This window comes from Microchirus variegatus (assembly GCF_963457635.1).
Source record: "Microchirus variegatus genome assembly, chromosome: 17".
In the NCBI taxonomy this organism is placed as follows: domain Eukaryota; kingdom Metazoa; phylum Chordata; class Actinopteri; order Pleuronectiformes; family Soleidae; genus Microchirus; species Microchirus variegatus.
Window position 1 is genome coordinate 16,248,643 of NC_139818.1, and position 25,947 is coordinate 16,274,589.

Here is a 25,947-nt window from a genome sequence, read left to right on the forward strand (position 1 = left end):
TTTTTTTTTCTAGTTTTGAGCTGTATTTGCTGTATTTGAACATAAATCATGAGAAAAGAACTCAAAAACTAACTGCAAAAACACAATATAGAGGACAAAACATGACGCAATCATGGATTTCAAATGATAAAAGTGCTCTTATTGTCCGGTAACTACTCAGCCAGTCTCAATGTCTGTAGCAGTTGTCATAAAATAATACTACAGCTTTTCTTTTTTTCCCTTCCTGACTTCCCTCTCTCCAGCCACGGTGGCAGCTCTCTGTAACGAGATCCTAATCGAATCACAACAATGTTCAGGACATCTATCAACAAGAAGCGCTTCTTTTGTTGCCTGCTACTCTCGAGTGCTTGCTTGTGATGGGCCCACTGTTGGAGTTTAAACGTATTTCAGTCATGCATTAGACAGAATGTATTTGCTGTCGGTTAATTTTAATGTGGCCGGTGCATGTGATCACCAAACTGAGTTAAAAACAACTTTAACTGAGCTTTTATTGGATTTAATTTGTCTTTTGAGATCATGCATATAGAAGATCTCCCTGCTTTTATTATTGATTACATAGGAGGAGAAACACTAAACTAAAATGCAACCTAAATTAAAAAAAAATGCTCTTATCTGTCAGACTACAGTGCGTTCAGGTCCGGTTTTCAAGTTTTTATCTTTAAAGCTGCCAATTAATGTTAGGTTTTAACTTGCACTGATGCACTGACTCACCTGCATGCGTGTTCTCGACTTTATTTTTGTCCTGTCAGATGAAAATTGTGTCACCAAAGAGGGACATTTTTGATTTAATTGGACAGCCAAATGATTAAAGTGTGCATGGTTTTCAGTTGACAGGAGGTTATTTTGCTCTTATGTTAACTAATATTTTAAATGTATCCACACCAAACCTAAACACTGACTATTTGTGCCGCACTTATACAAGAGAAAGAGAAATAATCTATACTCATAAGCATGTTCAACCTGTTCTTTGTCCTGGTCGACTGTGCTCTGACTTTATCCGGCTGCTGCTGCTGTATGTGATGCCCCATCACGCTTTTGCTCCCGACTCATCACAAGGCATTGTTAACCTCCTTTTACTCGCTCTTTAAAACGTCCCTATTTGCCTTTTGACTTTTCCCCCCTCAGAGTGGGTTCACGCCTCTTCACATCGCGGCTCACTACGGCAACATCAACGTCGCAACTCTGCTGCTGAACCGAGGGGCAGCCGTGGACTTTAAGGCAAGGGTAGGTAAAAAAAAAATGATTGTATTGTGAGCATATTCTGTGATTATTTTGTCGTAGAAACTGAAAGCCGAGGCCTCTTCCTCTCTCTTTCACAGAATGACATCACGCCGCTACATGTAGCATCCAAACGCGGGAATAGCAACATGGTGCGACTGCTGCTGGAGAGGGGGGCCAAGATCGATGCACGGACCAAGGTATACATGTAACAACCATGCACATTATTTCTGACACAAACACTGATTTAGTGTTGTACTTTGCACGAGAGTTCATACAGTTTTCATAAAGCATGAGAACATGGTATTATCTCCACTATAGGCGTGGGACGATTTTAAAAGTTTATGTCACGGTTATCCTGACCAAAATAATTGTGTAATTAACTATATTATTGCAATGGCTGAAAAATGTGTTGGTTATTAAATAGGTGCAGCCTTCAGTCTGCACTTGCACTATCACAGATGGGATACATATTTTTAGTGAAAAATAATAAGATCGAAGATGATGAGTGAATGAATAATAAGTCATGAGGAAAGATGCAGCTCTTCACATTAAGCACATTAAGAAATACATCACAAGCACTGTATGTTGGAGAGTTAGACAGGATTTTTCAAGTCTATTGATGTTTTTCTTCATTCACGATTAACATGTAAATGTGCATTATAATCTACATAAGCGATAATATCATATATTGTCCCATCACTTTAGGCAAAAAAACAAACGCTTTTTTCTTGACATGATCCTTCAAATGAAATTAAATCATGAATATCCCTCAAGTCATCCTGTAACTTTGTGGGACTGCAGGATGGTTTGACCCCTCTCCACTGCGGAGCCAGGAGTGGTCATGAGCAGGTGGTGGAGATGCTGTTGGACAGAGGAGCTCCAATTATGTCAAAGACCAAGGTACAGCTTTTCCACTCAGTAGTTGTTCCTATGTTACTTTTCTCTTCACCTCGCCATCATTTACTACATTAGCTTCTCCTCCTCTGTGTTCCTTCCAGAACGGTTTGTCTCCCCTTCACATGGCGACACAGGGCGACCACCTCAACTGTGTTCAGCTGCTGCTGCACCACGAGGTGCCTGTGGACGACGTGACCAACGATTACCTGACGGCGCTGCACGTCGCCGCCCACTGCGGACACTACAAGGTGGCAAAGGTCATCGTGGACAAGAAGGCCAACCCCAATGCCAAGGCTCTGGTGAGGATATTTTTCCTGCGTCTGAAGTCATTTTTTTTTTTTGATACCTGGACTTTTCCTTTAGGGTCACAGGGTTTACATTTGTGAATATGAGCTGTTGCCACAAAATGCTCCTTTTTTTAAAACTCTAATCTAAATCAATCATTAATTCATAGACATGCTTGCATGCTACAGGACAGCAAGCTGACAGACTGATGATATGAGGAATTTGTTTTGTAGTTTTTTTCTTTTGTTCCACACATCAAGGTGCAAAACTCTATTTATTTTGTTTACAATGACATGAGAGGAGACAAATTGTGTTGTATTGTATCGTATCTTATTGTTTCTATTATGCAGAATGTCTTTGTTTTGTTCTGCCCCTTTGTCATAAAGGATCATTTAATTATCAAATCAATTGCAACAAGAAACGCATTGTTCATTTATCTGTATATTTACTTTGAGCCTTATACAGTTATGAGTTATGGAATTAAAAGTCATTGCAACCGAAAGTTGGACGTGCCTTTAGAAAAGTGACAGATAAATGTTGCTGTTTTTTTCCAAAACTAAGGGATAAAAAAGAAGATTTTCCACTTAAGTTGAAGCTGCCATGTGTTTAAAGATTGTTGAAGTGTTTAAATCAGTTCATGATGATTTCATCTCCCAAACAACCAGAAATGTATTTCTCTCTTTCAAGTCTTTTCATTTCCTGTCTCCCTCCTCTTTTTTTTTTTTTGCTTTTGCTATTTACCTATACCTTCTATAAACATGGAAATCAGTGACAGAGCGCAGGGACTGAATATGAAGGAAATTATTGGATAAACAGTTATGAGGAGACAAAAAAAAGTGGGTTTTGTGTCTTTGGCAATAAGTCAGCCATCTCTTTTCTGTAATGGGAGACGTCTGGGTGTGGTTAGAGCACTGGGACTTCATAGCCAGAGAGAATGGGAAGGGGAAAAAAGGACATGGAGAGGAAAATGAAGTCATAGGACTGAGCCAGAAACCTCAAAGTCAGAAGAGTAAGAGAGAGAGAAGGAGGGGGCAGAATCTATGAGCTGGCGAGACGCGAGTGAGTCGTAAAGAAAAGTATCTATTTCAGCACGGCATACTTTTTTTTTATAGTCAATTATTTCCACACATGCTTGTCTGGTTTGCATAGTGAGGGGTTGAGAGCAAGAGTGAAAGGAAATAAGGAAGAGGAGGGGGATAAAAGAAAGAAGGTGCCCCCTTTTTTTTTTTTTTACTGTATTTTCCATGTGGAGTTCCAGATCGGTCTTCTGCTGGTTGTGCAAGACGGACACACTTCCACACAGCGTTTGTGGACTATTTAAAAAAAAAAAAAACTTTCCGATGTTTTTATTTTTGTTTTCTGTGCTGTAGAATGGTTTCACTCCTCTGCACATTGCCTGTAAGAAGAACAGAGTGAAGGTGATGGAGCTACTTCTGAAGCACGGAGCATCTATACAGGCAGTCACTGAGGTATGTGTACGTCATTTAATTGTGTTGTTTTTTTTTACTGTAATCACTTCTAGTGACAGAAAAGCTGCAGTAAAGTTTCTTCTTGTACTCGATTAACTTCCAGGAGCATCACAGGAGTGGGGAAGTTGAAACATAATGGTAGAAAGACGAGCTGTGCTTAATTACAGTTTTGCCATACTTATACTGAACTTAAAACTTGCCATTTCAGCTCTACTACATTGGGAACATTTTAAATAGTGCCCACAGAACGGAACTGGTAAATTGAAAGAGGTTGCCAGTAGCGATAAACCTGCTCAAATGATCACCTGGATCAGCTGCTCCCGTCCTAGTGACAGTCCACAACCAGATAGAGACAGGCTGGTGTTGCAAATGAACTGCTGGGTTATCTTTAGATATAGATATGTACTGTATAGACCAAAGCCAAAAGTGCCAATCTTTATGTGTGTCTTTCTGTGTGAGACTCAGGCTCAAGCCCATTCTGGGAAAACGTTAAACTCACACAGACTTCAGACCTTCATACTCACAGAATTATTCCTCTGCTTCTCGTTCCGCAGTCTGGTCTGACTCCGATCCACGTCGCGGCATTCATGGGACATGAAAACATCGTCCACCAGCTGATCAACCACGGTGCTTCACCAAACACGAGCAATGTGGTGAGAGAAAACCTCTATATGTCTCTGATCTTCAAACAAGGAATAGAGGAAACAAACAAAGGAGAGGAAAAAGCAAACGTGCCCTTTAACTCTCTGATCTGATTTAGGAGCTACCATTCCTACTGCAGCTAGTTAACTCTAATATTGCATTAAAAGTGAAGGAGAGAAGAGAGAGGAGATACTGTATGTACTGTATGTGTAAGTAAACAGAGACGAGCACAGTTAAACCCAAAGTATTTGGTCGCCTACGCCATGTTTGTGGCCAGGTTACCGTAGAAACAGAGCATGATGTGACGTCATTATGGTAAGTTGGGTGTGTAGAGAAAGGGGGTTTCTCTCTCTCTCTTTTTCTCTCTCTCTCTCTCTCTCTATACAGGGATAGAAGAAAGTTTAAAATCTTAATAAATAAGTATTAACCGCTCCTTATTTTTGAATCCTCTGCGTGCGCGTGTGTTTTGCAGAGAGGGGAGACGGCGCTCCACATGGCAGCGAGGGCAGGACAGTCCAATGTGGTTCGATATCTGATCCAGAACGGAGCTCAAGTGGACGCCAAGGCCAAGGTAGACAAAATGTGTTTGACTATGAGTGGTAATGTGTCTTCTTAAGAGAAGCAGCAGTAGAGAATAATCACGTGATGAGAGGAGACAATAAGAGACTGAGGCCAACAAAGTGTATGAGAAAACCTCAGCTGAAGTTCTCCGTCCTCCAGTCCTGGAGTTAATTATCTACACCGCTATGTCTCGCACGGTGCGTCGTCGACTTCCTCTATAGGTCGAAACACTTTTGAACCATTCAATACCATTCTACACAGATAAGGAACACATCACGCTATCATCAGTGCAAAGCCATGACAGGAAGTCCACCATTGAAGACTGCGCGAGTGCTATGAGGGAAAATTAAATCCTCCTCCTGCTGTTAGACCCTCTCAATCTGTCATTCATTACAATCCAACAGAAAATGGACCCTTTTAATTGGTCGTCCGATTCACCGTGAGTCCTGTGTATCGTAGCAACGCAGACACGGCGAGATGTGAAGGTGAAATGGCAACAGGAGGATACTGCTCAGGGCGAAAGAAATATAATATAACACTTATTAGATTGATTTTTAAACTCATTTGGTGGACAGAAAGTTACATACATAGAAGTGCTATTGCAAAAAACAGTGAAACTGCATCTTTTACTCAACTGTGAAAGTGTGTCGTGTTTGTAATGTATATCAGGTAAATGGTGGAGAGGGGGGTTGGCAACCTTACAAAAGACCAACACAATTTTTGGCCCGCAAATGTAAGTTTAGTAAGTGGATATGTGCCATTGTTATCACTGAAGCCAGTATTTTAATTTCATTCATGTGTTTCCTCAATCTCTGGTAACACATCATGGTCATTTTATGTAATATATTCTGTAAAAAATGCCACTGTACACCTGCTCGGCACCAGACACTAAACAATGCGGAGGATTTAGCTGCAAAAAGGGACAGATTTTTCCCTCAGGAGTTGGTGGAGACCAACAACACAGAAAAAGGGGAGTGAATAACTGGACTTTAAAATATGTGTTGTTTATGCTTGTTTTCTGTTGTTGCTGTCTACCAGGATGACCAGACTCCGCTGCACATCTCAAGCCGTCTCGGCAAACAAGACATCGTCCATCAGCTTCTGTCCAATGGAGCGTGTCCAGATTCCACGACCAGCTCCGGATACACACCCTTACACTTGGCCGCCAGGGAGGGACACAGAGACGTGGCCACAGCACTGCTGGACCAAGGAGCTAGTCTGGGCATTACTACTAAGGTAAATAATCAAACATAAATGCAAACAAACAGTAGGTGTGAGAGGATCAAAGTGAGGATCAAATTGTCACCAGCCAAAGGGAAATATAGCTTCCTGTCCTAAATTGTTAAAGTTGCTTGAATAATCTGCAAAAACTCCACATAAAACCCTTGTACAGGGGGAAAACATGGGAGAAACGTCAGGGAGAACAAATTCAGCAGATTACATACAAAAACAGCAAATTTACAACGAGTAGAAACGTAAGAGACAGATGGTTAACCGTAACCTCAACTGGTAATAATATTAATATCAATATAAGTATTATTGAGGATGTGTGGACAAAGGTCTCAGATGTAGGTCCAGCCTAAGGAAGGGGAAACATTTTGGTCACAGCTGAACATTCTGGCAACCCAGGACATGAAGCCCAGACCACCGTGGAAGTCTGGAAAAGGGCAGACCACAAGGAAATGAATCCGGTAGAATTGATGTTCATTCAAGTAATGATTCAATTTGTTGATCAAAGACGGGTCAAAGACGGAGGAGTAAGACACTGCATGGCCTCGTTTCTGCCTGATGACCTGAGAGACCGAATATACAGCTCGGAAACAAAGCTCAGACGGCAGGGGGTCAGAGAAAAGCACCAGATAAAGTCACAGATAGTTTACAATCGGCAGAATAACGTAGACGACTACTGTATTTGGAGTGACTGGAAATAGAAATGTCTTTAATACTGAGACCTGTATTGGTCAGATAAGAAATCCAACATAAGTGAGTCAGCAAATGTGCCATTAATGAAATATTAAGGTAAAGAAGTGTTTTATGTTTTGATTTGCAACATAGGAACATAGTAATTTATTAGTTCAGATGGGTAGGGTTACAATCTACAATTCAATCAAGATTGCTTATATTATTGCGTCAATTATTATTTTTAAACATGCAATATAACTAGTAAATGCACAAGATAAATGTAATATGTGCATAACAACTGGATAGTAAGTAAGGAGGTTTTGTAGTTTGCTGCTGCTAAAGTTCTGTCGCTCCACATTTAGCAGGAATAGTTTGATGAGAAAAAAAAACTGAAATAAATGCTGTGATATTTCCAGCAGAGTCAAAGGGATTGGCCAGATACAGTTGACGGTCTGTCAGTGGAAGAGTTGGGTCATCATAATGCCATAAGACCCGAAAAGGATTACTCGAGGAGTTATTTGTTCAGGAGGGGCCCGATTTTCATTCACTCCGTACAGAACATTGATTTAAACAGCAGTGGAGCATTTTCTTTCAACAGATTATCTTTTTTTTTTTTTTTTGAGGAAAGCCCCTAAACCCTCAATATGGCGTTCCAGTTTTTGCATGACTGGATGGAGAAAAATAAAGGAACAGCACCAACTAGATGTATATTAAATTTACTTTGCTTCTTTTTTTTATGCCAGGGAAAAAAAAGATTCACTGACTTCATAGTAGTTTGGATGGTAGCTAAAGATTTAATGATAACAAAAATGCAAGAAAAAGTACTTTTTTTTATGCTAATATGATGTATTTTTTGGACAGATTTTTCGATTGTTGCTGCTGCATGACATCAAGACGTGTGTAGAATGATTGTACTGTTTTTTGGGGGTAAATGGGTAAAAATATTTAATCGTTTAACATAATCATCAGAAAAATTAACCAAAAAAAGGTTAAAAGTTGGCTTTTTGGGAGTTTGAATGCTGTTTGCAAAAGGCCCGTCACCGCCATATATGTAAAAGTTCATTGGCCTTGAACCAGAGGGGCAGCCTGGATTCTGTCAAGTCAAATAACAACACTATTATTCACTTCTCTGTTTTGCGTACACAGATGTGGTCACACATTAAAGTCGTGTTCAAACACACCGAGAGCTGGCTCTGTCTCGGTTCTGTGTTGCCTCACGGATGAAGAATGTGATGTAGCACACGCACACGAATCCTGCATCCACACCCTGCGTCCATATATCGTGTTCCGTCATTTCTGCATAATCGGTTCTTTTATGTTGTCATGATATAAGACAAAGGCAAATGACTCAAACACACATAGTTCTGTAGCATCAGAGCAGCCACGTATAGACATTAAATCATAGGAGAGTGTCAGAAAAGTCTGTACATTCATTTGTTCCCTTCTCTTTTTGTGCGTCTCCAGAAGGGCTTCACTCCTCTGCACGTTGCAGCAAAGTACGGGAAAATCGAGGTTGCCAACCTGCTTCTGCAGAAGAACGCCCCGCCAGATGCTGCAGGGAAGGTAATGCATGTTTAATCAATAAGGAGAGAGAGAGAGACGGCTGTTCAAGAGCAGTGTGAGCTCCTGCATAAAGAACAGGAACACCGTAAAAAAAAAATACTGTCCCCGTTTTCACAGTCACAGATCTCACACAGTGTTTATCTCCTCTGTATCACCGTCTAACATGACAATGCTCGTGTGTGTGTTTATGTGTATGTTCAGAGTGGACTAACTCCACTGCATGTGGCAGCACATTATGATAACCAGAAGGTGGCGCTGCTCCTGCTCAACCAGGGGGCCTCACCGCTTGCTGCTGCAAAGGTAAGCATATAAGCGTGCTTCGCTGGTGGAGGAAATATTTAATGATCTTTAATGCACTGATGCACCAAAACCTCTCTCTCTCTCTCTGTCTCTCTGTCTCTGTTTGGCTCGGGGTGAAAGCAAGCTGACCTAGTTTCAGTCTCCCACATGCAATTACACCATGCGCTCTATACTGGTGATTGGCTGGTCTGACAGCATCTATCCCCAAAGAGCTGCCAGGGCAATTATCAAAGCTCCAGTAGTTTATTTTTTCCCTGTGTTTTCTTGTTTCAGATCAGCGGTGAATCTGTATGTGGTTAATATTTTTGAATTACATCCACGTACTAATCTCCAAAATGTAACTCAGGTTTTCCTCATAAATCCTGTTATACCCGTGGATACAGTGCAGACAGACAGGAACAGCCAATGGCTTATTCACTTACTCACTTCGCTTCTTGAATATTAACTAATATGTAAAAAAAAAGTGCTCCAATTCAAACCTAGCAGATCCACAATGTAGAGTTTTGACATCCTCCACATAGATTTTAGAGTATATACATGTTCTACTGTAAGAACATGAATTAACTTTGCAGAATTGAAACTTGTGTTGTGTTGGAAGTTTTTCATATCATATCACAGTGCAATGCCACTAAATGTTCATAAATTATTATATTAAAGTATCATTCATCCACTATCCCCAAGCAGCAAATCACCATAAAATAATGCATGTGTCATTGCGTTAAGACACGAGCAATCAAAAAGTTACCCGAGTTGTGGAAATCCGCTGCTGCTGGTGAAGAATGAAATCGAGAACTTCTGCCGGCCGACAAGGTTTTATTTGCTTTGCAAGGAAAAGGTCAATCTTCACAGGAGTGATCCTAGCTGGAGAAAGACCCAGAGCATCGTGGGCCCTCCACATTTATACCTGAGCAACTCCCCCTTCGTATTCCTCCAATAGACAAAGAGTCTGCCTTTCCAGGCTGTGTTTTCACCCCTCTTTGTCTACTGTAGGTATCGGGGAGCCGGCTCCCTGCAGAAGGTGCAAGTTCAGGCTAGACATCCTAATTACACAATATGCAATACACATTACACACAAGGACCTGGTATTCTGTTTTAGGGAAAGGCTCTAGTTCTGAGACAAAGAAGTTGAATTTGCCATTACAGTGACCAAAAATGACACTTGTCTGTGTCTGTGCGCCAGAACGGTTACACGCCGCTCCACATTGCAGCGAAGAAGAATCAAATGGAGATAACCACCACGCTGCTGGAGTACGGGGCCTCCACTCACACGGTAACGCGCCAGGGCATCACTCCTCTGCACCTCGCCGCACAGGAAGGCAACGTGGACATCGTGACGCTGCTGTTGGCTCGAGACGCGCCGATCAACGTCGGCAATAAGGTGCGACGTCTAAGTTTGGGAAAACTCTGCTGCAAATGTTTGTTTTCTGTCACTTGTGTGATTTATCACCGCGTTGCACAAACCTAGTTTTGGGCAAGATGTATTCCTCTGCCTCTGCCTGTCTGTGTATTTAATTGTCTCTATGTGTTTAACTGTGTGTCTCTCTCTGCGTCTCTATGTATTTTATTGTCTCCGTCTGTGTATTTAACTGCCTCTTTGTCTCCATCTGTATCCTCAGTCTGGTCTGACTCCACTCCATCTGGCAGCGCAGGAGGATAAAGTCAATGTTGCAGAGGTCTTAGTCAACCAAGGAGCTACTGTAGACCCTGAGACCAAGGTAATTTTCTGCTGTCTTCTTGAATTCAGTTATCAGGCAAACATATCTCATATATATTGGTTTAAACTTCCCATAATTGAGAATAAAGCCCCCTTTTCCACTAGCGCTACTCGACTCAAATTGTGATTATTTTTTTTGTCATCAGCTGGGATACACTCCTCTTCATGTGGCCTGTCACTATGGAAACGCAAAGATGGTCAACTTCCTGCTGAAAAATCAGGCAAAGGTCAATGCCAAGACCAAGGTAATTCTTAAGTGTTTGCTTCTTTTATTGGCATAATATGGAGATTAGCCTTCTTCTGTTTTCAGTGTTTAAATTTGACGGAAAAATGTTAAAAGTCAGTGAGTGCATCTCAAAAATGTGTGTGTTTTTACTTTTAACCTTTGTTTGTCTTGGTCTTCCTCTGCAGAACGGTTACACTCCTCTGCATCAGGCTGCACAGCAGGGGCACACGCACATCATCAACCTGCTGCTGCATCACGGAGCGTCGCCCAACGAACTCACGACTGTAAGTACACACACACGCACACACATGGATGGACACATGGACACACGGATACTGCACTACAATATACTATTCAGCTCGGGAACGTTGTTTCTTATAACAATGGTCTTTGTGTTTCAAGAATGGGAACAGTGCCCTGTCCATCGCCAGGAGGCTTGGTTACATCTCTGTGGTGGACACGCTCAAAGTGGTCACAGAGGAAACCCTGACTACTCAGGTGCATCTATGGTTACATTACATTTTCTCATATAATAGGAAGATTTTATTTAATTATGTGTTTTTGGCAAGTAGTATACATGAAGATACATCAAATCTAGGGGCAATATCCACTTCTACAGTGAAATAGTGCATTATTCAACTTTTCCATTGTTGTGTTTAGACTCTCACAGGACTTCAGAAATAACATTTCCGTATACATTAGACAATAAATAACCACTTCCCTGACTTCCCAAACAACATTTGTTGTGAAACGTTGGTATCTGATGTGCCCTTTGTGATGTAAAGTGTGTCTCTGTTTAACAGACCGTGACAGAGAAGCACAAGATTAATGTTCCCGAGACCATGAACGAGGTGTTGGACATGTCCGATGATGAAGGTGAGGTTTTCCCGTCATGGTAAATCAAAGTGTAGTGAATCTATATCACCTTAAATCCATGGAACAGCTCTCCTCATGTGACCTGACCTTAGTCAAACAATTGGTGGTGATAGCAAAGGTTGAGGCCCAGGTGCCATTCACACAGTGTTTGTCTCCTCATTGTCAAAATGTTGTCTTTATTGTGGTTTATTTTGTTGTTGCTGCTGAATAACTCAACATAGATCATCATACTGTCTTAAAGCCTTTATTATTCTGAATTAAGAGTGTAAGAATAATACAAAGGCACACCTTTGAACGTATGTCATTCATATTGTTTTCATTTCTTACTTTGCCTTTGATATGATTTTCCATTTATTTATTTTTTTTATTTTTTTTCCTCTAACCCTCTCCTCCATCCCAATCACACAGTCCGTAAAGCCAATGTCCCCGAAATGATCACTGAGGACTATTTATCTGATGTGGAAGAAGGTATTTTTCATCTTTCTTCATTGTTTCGTTCTTTTTTTTTCTTCCCTCACTTCTGTCAAAACTCTCTGCATGTCCTGCAATCCTTTGTTCTCTTTCGCCAGTTTCTTTCTTTTTTTATATATTAGTGGTGACAAAACAGTACATGCGTACTTTGTTTAAATTAACATATTTAAATAGAGTGGCTTCTTGTATATTCTAGCCATTGCTCCTTCTAATTTCTTTTGTGTGCGTCACAAATGTAGTGTGTGCAATACTCCAGTGTTCCCCAACCCTGGTCCTCAGGGAACACAGCCTAGCCATGTTTTACATGTTGCCCTGCTCCAAAAACACCTGATTCAAATAAATCGTCAGTTCATCCTCAAGCTCAACTTTCAACTTTTGTCTTTTTTTTTTTTTCAAATGTTATATTTCAACTTTTGGCAATTTTTTTCCCCAAAAAAATAGATTTTCCAAATGTCTTTAAAAAAAGAAAAATAAGGAAAATTAATTTGAATTATTATTATTATTTTTTTTTAAATGTAATGTTTCAACTTTGGTTAAAAAAAGAAAAATCACAATGAATGTTTAATCTGAATCAGGTGGGTGTTTTTTTTGGAGCAGGGCAACATCTAAAACATAGCATGGCACGTTCCCTGAGGACCAGGGTTGGGAAAAACTGCAATACTATATACTGTACTCGAGTACTTTCTGTTGCTGCATCCCCCTGCCTTTGACTCTCTCATGCTGAGCTGCCGTGAAGCCTCCACTATTTTCATGCATCCAATTGCAGGGGGATATGCCTTTTTTTTATGGGTTGCCATGCCAACTGTCTGCATATGGCATTGTGGTGGAAGCGTGGAAACAGATTTCTTTTCACACCGCGGAGAGTAGACTGCACACACACACTCGATCCTTTGTCTATGGAGGGTTGTCGATGATGCAGCCTTTGTCGTCTCACACATTTTGGCCAAAACAAACAGTAGTGTCAGCTGCTGTGTGTGTGTGAGTGTGTGTGGTTTCCATAGTACACTGCAGACTGGGGAATGGGGGGAAACCCAGAGAAACTGATTTATTACCAGTTTTTTTGATCAGTGGTTTGTCTTTTGATTTTAAGCCGTTAAGTCGTGCAGTTTTTAGAGCTGCTAAATGTCAGTAGCCGGCAGTAATCCATGCGTCCTCATCACAATTCAAACTGTTTATATTCCTGAAAGTGTAATGGGTAAACGCGGATCATGCGATGGACAGGTGCGCCATTATTTATTCACGTCAGAGACGACCTCTGCTGATGTCGTGCGTGTGTTCCTGATTTGCATGTCATAAAGTTTGGTTCTGTTATGTGCCAAGTGTTAACCAGCTTTTGATAAACAAGCACCCATCTTATTCCAGAAACTTTTACATGAAGATACGGGTACAATGTAAAGGTAGAGAGAAGAGCAGCGGGCCCAGAACAGAGCCCTGTGTTACACCATATTTTACATCACTCAAATCATTACAAAGGAGCCAAATTAGAAAAGGGTTTGCCCAGAAATGCTTTATTTATTTCCAAGTGGTCTCGTAGTCTAGGTGTCAAAAAAGAAACCGAGTTGGAATCTGAATCGATTGTTGCTCACCTACATCTTCAGCGTGACTTAAAAACCTTGAAAGCGTATTGAAAATGTTAAAAAACATACAATATGAAGTCAGTTGAAGAGATAAGTCTAATTGGTCACTGAAAATCCTAAGGATATAGCTAATTATAAGTTAAAGAACATGAAATAAAACGTGTTTTGTGCTTTGTTTAAACAGAGATGGATGTTGGGAATATCTGCGTCAGCTATTCCTGTAAGTGATGAATGAAAGTGTGGTTTCACTGCGACTAAACTCCAAACAATAACCAGTCTGAGGTGGTGCAGCTGAACTGATGAAACTTAACTTTGCGCACATGGTTTTTGCTGCCGCCGCTGCTGCTTTCACTTGTTTGTGTATGTGCATGTTTGCCATCACTCTGGAGCTGTGTGTTTGTGTGTGTGTGTGTGTTTGTTGTGGGCCCGTCTTTAATTTCTCGTCCAAAAATACACACACATGGGTTCACATACCAGCTGAGTAACAGCAGTGAACATCTCCAGTAACATGCACTTGTCCCACGATCATAACGTCGTGGACATCCACAAAGACCTGTGGAGACTTTGGATGAACTGTGCAGCTGCGTTGTAAAGTTGAGAAATATTTTTGTCAGCGTGGAAATCTAAATCCCGGGGTTAATGTATGTATGCATGATGCAATGACATCTTTGCAAATGTTTGAGTAGCTATTTCTATTTGCTCTGGGGTTGTTTGAGGTGGAAGATCCAAAATGCTTGGGTCTCCGTGTCCGTCTTAGGTTTCTGAATTCATTTTCTAAATTTAAAAGGGAAGCAGTAGTATTGAGAAGAAGGCAGCGTGGTTATTTGTTGAATGAAAACCGATCAATATACGGCAGGGAGTTTTATTTTGATGTGATTTAAGAGGTATTTGACTTAATTCTAACACATCAGAATGAGTCACTGATATGATGTCACAGAGACAGGAATAATGTTGATATGACAAACTGAACTCACCAACAACAACAGTACAGCCAAAATATTTGCATTAAAAAAAATATTTTGCAGACTGCAAATCATGTTTATGTTTTGAAATCATGTTTTGGCATGTGGCGCCACCTACCGCCGTCTCCCAATCATTGCAGTCAGTAGAGTCTCAGCTGCCGAGCAACCACGGGTTGCCAGTTACGTCAGAAAACGAAATCTAAAAGACCTTGGTATTTTGAATTTGAGTGTAGTAACCGTTTTTGGCCACATTCTTACATATGGCACCTTTAATACTTGGTTTGAAAGACACACAGTTAACTTCGAAATTGAAGAAGAACAAGAAGAAGCATCAGCATTCTGTTTTTATTACGAAATATGCTAACTAAAGATCGTGTAAAGCACGTGACGGGCATGGTTTCGTGCATGTTGACTTATGGAGTCAGCTGCAGGGCGGGGTGGAAACTAGACAAAGATCGAGGAGGACAAAGTTATGTGTGCACACTTTGAAAGTAAACAATATTTAGTAGATGAGAGACAAATGGGCAGAGAGGGTGGGGGGGGTCACGTGAAGAGAGGGGATTGAAGTTAGGAGGAGGAGGAGGCAGTCGGTGTCCTCTACTGTATGTACACTTGTGCAACAGACACTGTTCGGACAACTTGGTCCGAGTCACACACCCACTTAGTATTTCTGTCCTCCAGTGGGGATCTAGGTGTCTATTCCACACACACACACACACATACACACAGTGGATAATCCTCGAGCAGGCTGGGTAGGCGGGAGAAAGCTGATCTGTTTGTGTGAGTGCTTTGAGTGAGTGAGTGAGTGAGTGAGTGAGTGAGAGAGAGAGGGGGAGAGAGAGCGACAAAGAGCTGAAGGGAGGTTACAAGTCATAGAAAAGTTAGGTTCAGGAGGCTGAAATCCTGCAAACTGGAAGGCCAGCTGAATGAAGTGCTTTAAATCGGGAGGTGAGTTGTGTGCGGGGTTTGCTTTTCAGTGAGGAGGAATCCTGGAGAATCGACTGGAATGTCGCCAGATGGGGTCTGTAAAGTGTGTGTGTGTGTGTGTGTGTATGAGGGAGAAAGTTTGTTGGGGGGGAGGGGTGCTGCGGCTGCAGCAGCAGGGGGTGAGGGGACAGGGAGGGATGGGGTGCTGCTGATGGGATCTCCGGTGCTTTGTGGCTGCTGGAATGCCTTCCTTTTCTTTCCCCTTCGTCTCTCCGCCTGCATGCACTTGCTCCCCTCTCCCCTAGTTAACTCCTCCTCCAACCCCCCGCCCCCCCCCCCCATCTCTCTTTCAACTCTGCGGTCACTGGTTCATCAGTAGGGTAGGACTTTACAGTACATCTGAGGGGAAATAACAAGCTGCTGATTATGCTCCTGATAGTCCTGTAATGTATGTTTCAAACTTTTCAACCACCAGTGTTTTAGAGCTTGAGTGATTTATGTGCTGATGCTGTTTTTTAATTCACCTTAACTGTGCTCAAAAAGCTAAATTCTTAAACTGGTTTGACTACTTTTGCAAACCTGACAGTAGCATTATTTGTAGTATGACTGTGGACATGTGTGGGGGACATGGACAAAAAGCTTTTTTTAGTGACAGCAAGACTTTTGTTTGTGTGTGACTGTTGGAAAGCAGCCTCTGGGCAAAGGCTGCATTGATCCGTCTGTGGAAAAAGAGTTGCTCTGTGTGTGAAGCTACAGTGTTCTGTCACGCTGATGTGTTGAGCGCATCCCAGATATAAAGCAGCATATGTGTTCTTGTAGCTAAAACCTGGAGAGCAGTTGAACTGATTCGTTTGTTTGAAAGCTGACTCAAAACAAGTCCCCTTTTTTGCTCGCTGTGTGTTTCAAAAACCCACCAGGTGACGATGCCATGACGGGCAACACGGACAAATATCTGGCCCCCCAGGACCTGCGGGAGCTGGGGGACGACTCGCTCCCTCAGGAGGGCTACATGGGCTTCAGCGTGGGCGCGCGGTCACAGAGGTGAGACCACACAGTGACACGACACATAAATCAATGTTATGACTTTTAACTGTCAGTAGTATTTTTAATAGCGGTCATAATAATGACAATATGTTGCAGCTGATATGAAAAGTCCTTTCAGATATGACTGACAGTCTAACGTAATCTACAATCACAATATTTATTGCTGCACCACATCCCAGTGTAAAAAAATGTGCACTGTGGTCTTTTTTTTTTTAAAGCTTGAAGATAATGATATCTTGATAATAGCATATAGAGATTAACCATTAACCATTGTCGTTGTTGCACATATGAACTAGAGACCAGAAAGGCTTGTGAGAGAGGTTGTGATTTAACTCCTACTCGGGGGCTTAAGCAACAGTTTTGAAGCTGTAAAGTATTGAAAGACACTGTATTTCTAACCCTTGACTGGTGGGAGGTGGTCATAGTTTTTGCCGTTGAACCCTTTTCATTGCACTAATCTAGAATATTGACACTTGTGCAACGCACTGAACAGGGAGGGGATTATTGAATATCTGAGCAGTGACACGCACGGACACCGAGTCACAGGAAATTAGAAACGCGTTCGATCGCGCGGCCCCGAGCGGTGGGTTAGGTCAACACACTGTTTTGAGCGAGAGGGAATGTGTGAATGTGTGTGTGGGGAGCAGTTAACCTAAGCATAGAATTGGTTTAACAAATTTCTGGTCCTCAGGGATTGCGGGTTCAAATTATTTCCAGCTCACTCGATTCGGGAAGGGAATATTAAAAAAAGTCGATACCCATCTCTAGGGTTTTTGTTTTAAAATCTATTTTAAGACTTGCTTTTTCTCTTTAATATTGTTATTAAAACACCTTTACATCATTAGAGACTTTCTGATATTTCATAACACAATAACGTTAAGAGTTGGAAGCAGCTGTACATTGTAGAAGCTCTTTTACTAGTAGAAAGACAGTTTTATTGTCTTAATTATATACAGGAGAATGATGGTGGTACAATAAATGTGTGTTATGATCCATCAGTTTGAATAATTTTAAATTATTTCCCTGATAATTCATGTTTTTTTTTCTAGTTTCTAAGGGAAACAGTTTTTTAGAAAAATGTGTTGCAAACCCAGATAATGGATGCTGAACTAATCGCATATTGAATGCTTTAAATGTTATCTTGAGTTTAGCTTGATATTAGTAGCAGTTTTGAGGCTCTGTGATCAAAATGCTGTGTGATAGTTAGTTATAATTAGTGTATTTTGTTGTTAAATATGGATTAAATTGAGAAAAAAAAGGGTGGGTTTATCTCAGTACTTTTGAAGTTTGAAGTCCCCTTAATGTCACTTTCCCTGTATTATAAGACACATGAGACACAGAGGACCTATAATAAATTGTTGCAATTGGTATAAATAAAGTGTTTATGTGGAAATTGTCAGATTTAAGTTGATAATTGAATCCTTACAGTTTAAGTCAGTCAGTTGGCAGCAGCTGCCTCCACTCTCCCTGCCTGCTTCTCTCCTCTCTGCACCTCTCGATCCACTCCTCACAATATTTTATTCTCTCCTCATGTCCATTCTTAATGTTAGTCCCAAAGTCAGGTAAGGCTGAAGGCATGATGAAGCCTTCCCCCCCCACCACCACCACCTACTCACCCACCTCACACCTTCGCTTCCTCCCCCTCCACCCCTGCTTCCTCCTTCCTTAACCTGTAGACCCCCAGTCATGACTCTGTGCTCCTACATAACACATAATTGACTGTGTATGTTTAGACTACTAACTGAATTACTTTGAGCGGTTGTTCATTGTTGTGTACTGTGGTTCACTTTACTGTGTGATCTTTCTCCAGCTTTTTGCATTAAGTTGCAAAAAAAAAAAAAAAAAAAAAGCCAATCTGTTTTTTTTTTTTTTTTTTTTTTTTGTTACGTGGAGAAAATATCCTGTTGTTTGCCTTTTTTTTTTTTTTTTTTTTTTTTGGTGTTTGACTGTGGTGACTGTGGTATCATTTATGCCTGGGTCTTTGTGGGTTCGCCACAAAGGTAGAGCTTTGCATCATTTTTTTTTTGGTTTCGGTGTGGAGTTTTCTTTTTATCAAGCTTCCAGGGACCTGCAATAGGGCGATCTTTCCTTTTATCAGTTTAGTGTCAGTGGTTTGAGAATTAAACTTATAATTGCGAAGATATTTTATGAAACACTATTGGAAAGTAAATAAAAAGCTTGGAACATAATGAACATAATTTGGAAATTGAGTGGCTGAGCTTACACTGTACACTTAAAATAACAACATACAGTTACAGTTAAAGCTGGCAAAGATAAAGGCAGATGATCCAATGTGGAGAAGCCAAAAGAAGAAGTTACAGTTAAAGCTGGAATTCTTAACTTTTGAATACAAATGTCTGATAGGTCTGTTAACCAAGCTCTAAAATACATCTAAGACCCCAAAGGTCGAATAAATTAGTGTTGTTGTCTAACTGTGCAATAAAACACACATTTATTATGTTTTCAGCTTAACCTTCAAACTGGCAACAACAAAAAACTAGATTTTGACTGTGAAAAATGACCTAAAAATACGATAATGAACACAGAAGAATAGGTTCAACTCCTGTGTTTTACCTGTGCAGAGCTGTAGCTGTGGATGATGTTGCAGGGCAAACATTCATCACACGTCATTGCTGATGAATGCCGTTTATTTGCCTCATAAATGCCTTCCTCACCAACATCACGGCACTCAGTCTCATTAGACGGAAACTTTTCCGTTTTTTTTTTAATGCGCACTAATTGTCAAAGGATGAGCATACGTGATAAAGTCAAAGTATTTTGCTAAACATGTCATCGCGTCAGCGGATATGAGCTTCCTTGTCCATTGCCCATCACACGGTAATCTGCTCAACATTCATAAGCTTCTCTGTTTCACCCAGGCGTTCAAATCTGTGTGCTGTTTGGGTGTGAATGGTCCAGTTTAAACAAGGCGTAGATGTATGATTGTTGTGATTATACACAATTGCACTAAATTCCCAAGTGTTGGGGTATTGATTGGACAATTGATTGATTTCTGAAGTCTTTCTCGTTTGAGCCTCCTTTTAGTAATGTTCTTTCTTACCCTGTGGTTGTTGTTGTTGTTGTTGTTGTCCCTGGTGGCATACAGTCAGGTTCCTGGAAGCTGCATGCATTTAATGTGTTTATGTTTGTTTTTTTTGTTTTTTTGTTTTTTGTTCACTTTCATTATCCCCTTACACCCCACGACCCCCCTTTCCAACTCCTCCTCACCTCCTGTTTCCATCATTGTGACTGTTGTCTTGGTGTAATCCCCCCTGACTGCTACGGCAACCGCACACCAAGCCTCCGTTCCTTCAGTTCCGATAGGTCCAACACGCTGAACCGCAGCTCCTTCACCCGGGACAGCATGATGATAGAGGAGATGCTGGCACCCAATAAGGAGATGGTATGTACACCGGCTGGATGTAAAGCTATTTAAAGGTGCATGTGCGTCTGTCTCGATGTCTCTATTACTCTCTGTTTTTGCAGTTAAGTCATGTGCAGGTCATTAACTTGAAAAAAAAACACAGTTCAGTCTCCACATCAAACAATCTTCTTTGGTGCTGTGCCAACAGTCAGGCTGTTCACCGATCCTCTTACACCTGAGTTGGTGTCCCGTCACATTTTACTGAAAGAGGAAATGAGATTAGCGGTCGATGCCGCTACGCTAACGAGATTAATCCAGTGGCCGACCTTACATTTTTCAGGATGCCACAGAACTTATGAAATATTTCCCCATGATCCAAAAGACACAGTGACTTTGACGCAGTCTTTTATCACAATGGACTTTTGCTGCAGTGACTTGCAAGACTTGCAACACAAATGTCCAATTTTTTATCTATAAACAGCAGAACTATATTTATGAGTTGTGTTAATAAGCATCCAAAATGTCCAAAAAATGCACATGATTCACTAAATTATATATATTTATTTACCATTGTTAATGAGACAAAACGAGACATTTCAAAACCATTCATATGCATTTATATTTGTTTCCCAATGCTTTAAATAACAATAATAATTAAAAGACCTATTTGAATATGTCACTCTGACATAGTCTGGAGACTGGTCTAACAAAAGCACTGTCAAAATCATCATTTGTGGCCTTTAAGTCCAATCCCTCTCCTCCTATTATGCAACTCAACAGTGTCTTCCATCACGATCTCCCTAGAGATCTAGAGTTGTTAGATGTGTGTTGTTTTCTCTGGTCTTAAACCATGATGATCAGACTCAGAAAGAGTGTTCCTGCAGAGAACTAGACTTCACACAAGTGTAAGAGTAAGACTTTTATATTGTTTATGGATGTGGCATCTGTTAAATAACGGCTCGTCTCCTCTCATGCTGCTCCAGATGCTTTGTAAGGAAAGATCTTTCATTGTAGAGCAGCACAACAAGGTAATTTTGTGTCGCTCTACTGTCACTGCATGTCAGATGATGCCACTCAGATTGGATTTTATTTTCCTTAAGTAGTGTAATATACTTGTTTTTTTGGTTCAGTTGTGTCATTAGATGTGTTCAGATGAAGCAGCTCATATCAGCATGTTGCACATTTACAGTATTTGTATATGGTGGACTGATTTTGGTACATGTTTTCTTTCCCATCTTTTAAGTATCTTTTATTTTGAAAACGTGACCCTTTTCCTGTCATTTTGAAATAAAATGCTATCATAGCTTTTAATCTCTATACTTTTGATGACAGCTGGTGCAGTGTCCCCTGTGTAGGAATCACTTTTCTGATTCAAACCATAAATCTTGCCAGTCATGGCTAGTTCTAATGCCCACCTTCCTTCCCCATAGGAAGGTGGGACCTGAAGTGAGCCAGACAGGAGCTAAAAATACTAAATAATTCAGTTTTCTTCATTCATATAAATGTTGCATGTGATGCCAGTCTCTGCTAGAATTAAATTATAGAAAGTTGAATTTATTTTGATCATATTTTCATGGGACACTGATATTATGACTTGTCACACATTTATGCATAATTTCTTGCATTTGTGCATTTACCTCACGACGTGCATCGTCCTCGTCTTCTCCTCCGCAGCATTTGACGGTGGCTAAGGACTTTGACACTGACTCTTTGAGGAGATACAGCTGGACTGGAGACGCACTGGATAACGTCAACCTCGTCTCCTCACCAATACACTCTGGGTGAGCACATTTGAAAGGATGAATGGAAAGCAGGAAAAAAAAAACAAAAAAAAAACTGTCTTTGCATTCAGCTTTCAGAGCCAAAGGAGGGGAGGAAGGATACAAGACAAGTGCTTGTGTTTGTCTCCACCCACCTGTTCTATATTCTCTGTCTGTCTTATTTTGTTTCCCCTTCAGAAAAACCCCTCTCTCTTTTCCTTTAACCCTCTCTGATGAAATTGTAAGGGTTTATCTGCGACCAAATCTTCCTCCAAACCCCCATTATTTATATATTATAAGCAGAGGTCAAAACCAACTGTATTGGGCAAAGGTCTTGGATACTAAAAGTAAACTTTCAGCACTTGAATCGGGATTTGATTTAACTGTATTTTCCCTGAAACCATCACCAGTTTTCCTCAGTACACATGCACACACTTTTTCAGGGACTTTCCAGATAGTGAGCTTGCAGAACCTGCTACAGTTTACTTGTAGTCACTGATAAGAGGAGAAACATCTGAAATGCAACAAAAACCCCTTTGCCCGACACTGTGTGTGTGTGTTATTAAAAACTCTTCATTACCATTGTTAGAGGAAGAGAAAGCTGGTTTTGGTTTCTTTCTCAGGTCCACAAAATACTGTAGGGTCAAATTAAAAACAATAAATATATATACATATTGATTGTCATTATTGTTATCATAAGTAAATAAGATAAAATAAGAAAAAATGCAAATAAATATTTTTTCCTTTGCTTTTTTCTTGGTGCGTACCTTAAAGGGTTAACTGAACATGGGGAACATTGATCAACTGCATCTTATCAATCCATTTTTAAATTTGTCCAAAAACCCCAGTTAAAAACATTCCATATGTGATGCTAAGCTAAATGTAATAATATTCTAGCGCATAGTAGAATTGTAGTGTACAAAACTAACAGTCAATCATGCAAATAAGCTTTGTTTTTCAAAATAATGCTTGGCTGGAATTCTTTATGATCAGCAGATTTCTCAGTGGTATTTTCATTGACAAAAGCCTGATGTTGACGTGTCACTCCTGCGTTGCTTTTGTCGTTCCATCTTGCAGTTTTTCCTCTCCGCTCCCGCAGTACGACAGCAGGTGACTGACTGTGATTGGTTGCCCTGTTTATCACCACCGCTTCCTTGTTTTGTGGTGACATCACACCCACCCCTCCCCCCCCGTGTTCACTCATAACATCGACGTTTGTTCTCCTCACACATGACCGGTGTTGTTATTTCTGACCCTTTTTTTTTTTTTTTTTTTTTTTTTTTCTGTTCAAAGATCTTTTGTGAGACTTAAACTCAATTTGATTGGACTTGGTCGTGATTGGAGTGCTTTCAGTTACAGCTGGACCTGGAGTTTGTCTGTGTCACATTTTCCACACCGTACACAGACGGATGTGTTTAAACAGATTAAAAACACTCATCAGCTGCCAGTGAAATAGAGCAACACACAACACACAATACAAGTGTCCGTTTGTGTGTTTGATTGTCAGAATTTACATACTAACCAACATGACGTCAGAGTTACCAGATTGCATGGTGTGAATCTGTGTTTGTTTGAGATTTATGGTATTTATTTATCTACCGTCTGTACGTTTCAAACGAGCTACACACAGATTTACATTACCCTCTGGTAAAATACAGACACACCGGAGGCTCATGTGTTGGCGTCTTGACTATAAATCATAAGCCATCCTCAAAACAGAGCATTATGTGAAATATTTGTATAATATTAGGTTATACTGAAGCATGGAAGAATATTTACATAAGAAAATAATTTGCTGGGGAAAATTATGTAGAAAACTACGGAGCACCCGAAGTGACATGAGAAAAAAAAAAAAAAAAAATCATAATTTTTTCCAAAAATATGAAAAGAAAAATCGAAAAAATATAAAGAAAACATTTTTATAAAAAAAAAAATTGTATGTATTTTTTTCATCTTCTTTTTTTTTCTCATGTCACTTCGGGGCTCCGTAGTTTTTTTGTTTTTTTTCCTTGCTGTGCCACTGCAGTCAAAGCCAACACAGAAAACTCTTGACATATCTGTTTTCCTGTATCTCTGTTCTTTTTTTCTTTTTTTTTTGCTCACACTCACTGTGTGTGTTTTGAAGATCATAGCATGGGAAGCACCTCGACTAAACCTCCTCTCTCTTCATCAGTGTGCTGCTGTTAAAGTAATAAACATAAATATTTGACCTCATGTTCCTTCCCCCTCTCTCTCCCTCTGTGTGGTTATCTCATATTTTCCACACACTTTCCCCTTCATTTACCTCTGCTTCCCTCTCATTCCTGTCACTCTCTCTTCTGTTGTTTCTCTTCTCCTTTTGCGCACTCCTCATTAGGTTCCTGGTCAGCTTCATGGTCGACGCCAGGGGCGGCTCCATGCGAGGAAGCCGCCACAACGGCATGCGCATCATCATCCCGCCGAGGAAGTGCACGGCACCCACCAGGATCACCTGTCGACTGGTCAAGAGGCACAAGCTTGCGTCGCCTCCTCCAATGGTGGAAGGAGAGGGCCTGGCCAGCCGACTGGTGGAGGTCGGTCCTGCGGGAGCTCAGTTCCTCGGGTAAGACTTCTTTAAAAACCTCACTTACGCTTTACTGTTGTCGCTCTTTTGTTTTTGGGTGCTCTTCCTCTGGGTGACATGCTTCGTGCCATCTTCATTTCTAGCCATTTACCTTTTCGATTGGAAAGTGTGAGTGTGTGTGTGTGTGTGTGTGTGTGTGTGTGTGTGTGTGTGTGTGCATGCTGCGGTGTGATACCTGCAGTTTAATGTGAAGTATAATCGTTACCATGTGCTCACCCTCAAGCGAGTTGTCCAGCTGTGTTTCAGTCCGTCACCATCCGATGTAAACGTTGTTTAAGTGTGGATTGCAAACGTGTAATGTTCACTTATAATGAAATGGGTGCAAGTGACACACCTTTCATTTTTGTCAAATGTAATAATTTAGTATCTAAGATATTGGAAGACAGTAATTCCCATGGTCAAACCCCCAAATATATGATTTAACAGTGACAGTTTCCAAATAAATGCAGCAATGCTCGCGTTTGAGAAATGTTATTTGATGTTGTGTTTGCATGAATGATTCAAGTTCAAAACAAGCATCATCATTAAAGTTGTCCGGTTTCAGAAAAATAAATCCACTCCTCTTATCCAATGAAACGTATCTTTATTATTCCTGAGCCATTTTCTGATAAAGCTGCCTGTAAGTGAGTAGTCGCCATGACTGATATTACTGATGATAGCACTTAGAGGAAGTGGCAGAAAAATCATCTTGATGAAAACCACAACTCAGAGGTGTGTGCTTTTACTGACTTCTGCGAGTGTGTGTGTGTGTGTGTGTTTTGTGTGTGTGTGTGTTTCATTATTTTGCGGACACAGTAAACTGCATCTTCCCAGAAAGCTGCCAGCCCTTAATGAAGGCGAGAGCCTGGTTAGTCCAGTACTACAGCTGGGACCCAGAGGAACTAGATTTGTTGGGTAGGAACCTAAACATAGCAACCCAACCACTCACCCCCCCCCCCCCCCCCCCACTCTGACTCCCTGCTTCTCCCCGTCCTGTACCTCCCACTCCCCGTAGGAAACGACATGACTGACGCTGATTCATGCTGATGGATGTAATTACTTTACCCATCTCTGTATGACTTTGATTTGTAAGGATAGAGCATTGATATGATATGGTTGCCATGTAGTTTTGGGAAGAAATCAATGGGGTAGTGATGATTAAAGGGAGAACAAATAACAGTAAGTTGAGAGTAAAATCTGATGTATTTAAAGTGAGCTGAGGGACGGGTCCAGGTCCACCACAGTAAAGTGGATTTGCCTCAATCACTTTTACAGGGAGTTATACAGAATTCTTCCTAAAACTACACAATATAGTTTTTTATCCATTATGGTTACTTTGTAGTCACTTTCATTAGAGACCATTGTTTGTCTTTTTTTTCCCCAGAGGCTTTCAGTGGGCTTCTGATATCACTGAAAGTAAAGGTTTTGATTGGCTGTTTGGACTGGACTGCGCTTGTCGGGCATGAGCCTTATCCTTCTCAAGCCAAGCATCATCCTGCTTCCCATGACTGCTGTTACTTTACTTCACCTTTGAGATCACTTTTATGTCTCGGTATTTGGTGTGTTCAGACTTTTTTATGATATTATACAGTAACATGAACAAGG

General features: G+C 40.8%; 1 protein-coding gene across 1 annotated transcript in view; it reads left to right on the top strand.

Annotated features, from left to right (window-relative positions):
- The window catches only part of LOC310939192 (ankyrin-1-like), a gene marked incomplete at its 5' end in the record, with an annotated part of 92,579 nt that overhangs the window by 34,965 nt on the left and 31,667 nt on the right, over nt 1-25,947 (top strand). Inside the window, 22 exons of the mRNA XM_083903872.1 lie at nt 1,126-1,224; nt 1,320-1,418; nt 2,023-2,121; nt 2,220-2,417; nt 3,774-3,872; nt 4,427-4,525; nt 4,987-5,085; nt 6,114-6,311; nt 8,442-8,540; nt 8,742-8,840; nt 10,021-10,218; nt 10,457-10,555; nt 10,701-10,799; nt 10,966-11,064; nt 11,183-11,278; nt 11,584-11,656; nt 12,065-12,124; nt 13,889-13,924; nt 16,511-16,634; nt 19,938-20,040; nt 21,676-21,782; nt 24,118-24,342. Coding sequence (XP_083759998.1) covers nt 1,126-1,224; nt 1,320-1,418; nt 2,023-2,121; nt 2,220-2,417; nt 3,774-3,872; nt 4,427-4,525; nt 4,987-5,085; nt 6,114-6,311; nt 8,442-8,540; nt 8,742-8,840; nt 10,021-10,218; nt 10,457-10,555; nt 10,701-10,799; nt 10,966-11,064; nt 11,183-11,278; nt 11,584-11,656; nt 12,065-12,124; nt 13,889-13,924; nt 16,511-16,634; nt 19,938-20,040; nt 21,676-21,782; nt 24,118-24,342 — 2,507 coding nt within the window. The remainder of the gene's footprint in view (nt 1-1,125; nt 1,225-1,319; nt 1,419-2,022; nt 2,122-2,219; nt 2,418-3,773; nt 3,873-4,426; nt 4,526-4,986; nt 5,086-6,113; nt 6,312-8,441; nt 8,541-8,741; nt 8,841-10,020; nt 10,219-10,456; nt 10,556-10,700; nt 10,800-10,965; nt 11,065-11,182; nt 11,279-11,583; nt 11,657-12,064; nt 12,125-13,888; nt 13,925-16,510; nt 16,635-19,937; nt 20,041-21,675; nt 21,783-24,117; nt 24,343-25,947) is intronic.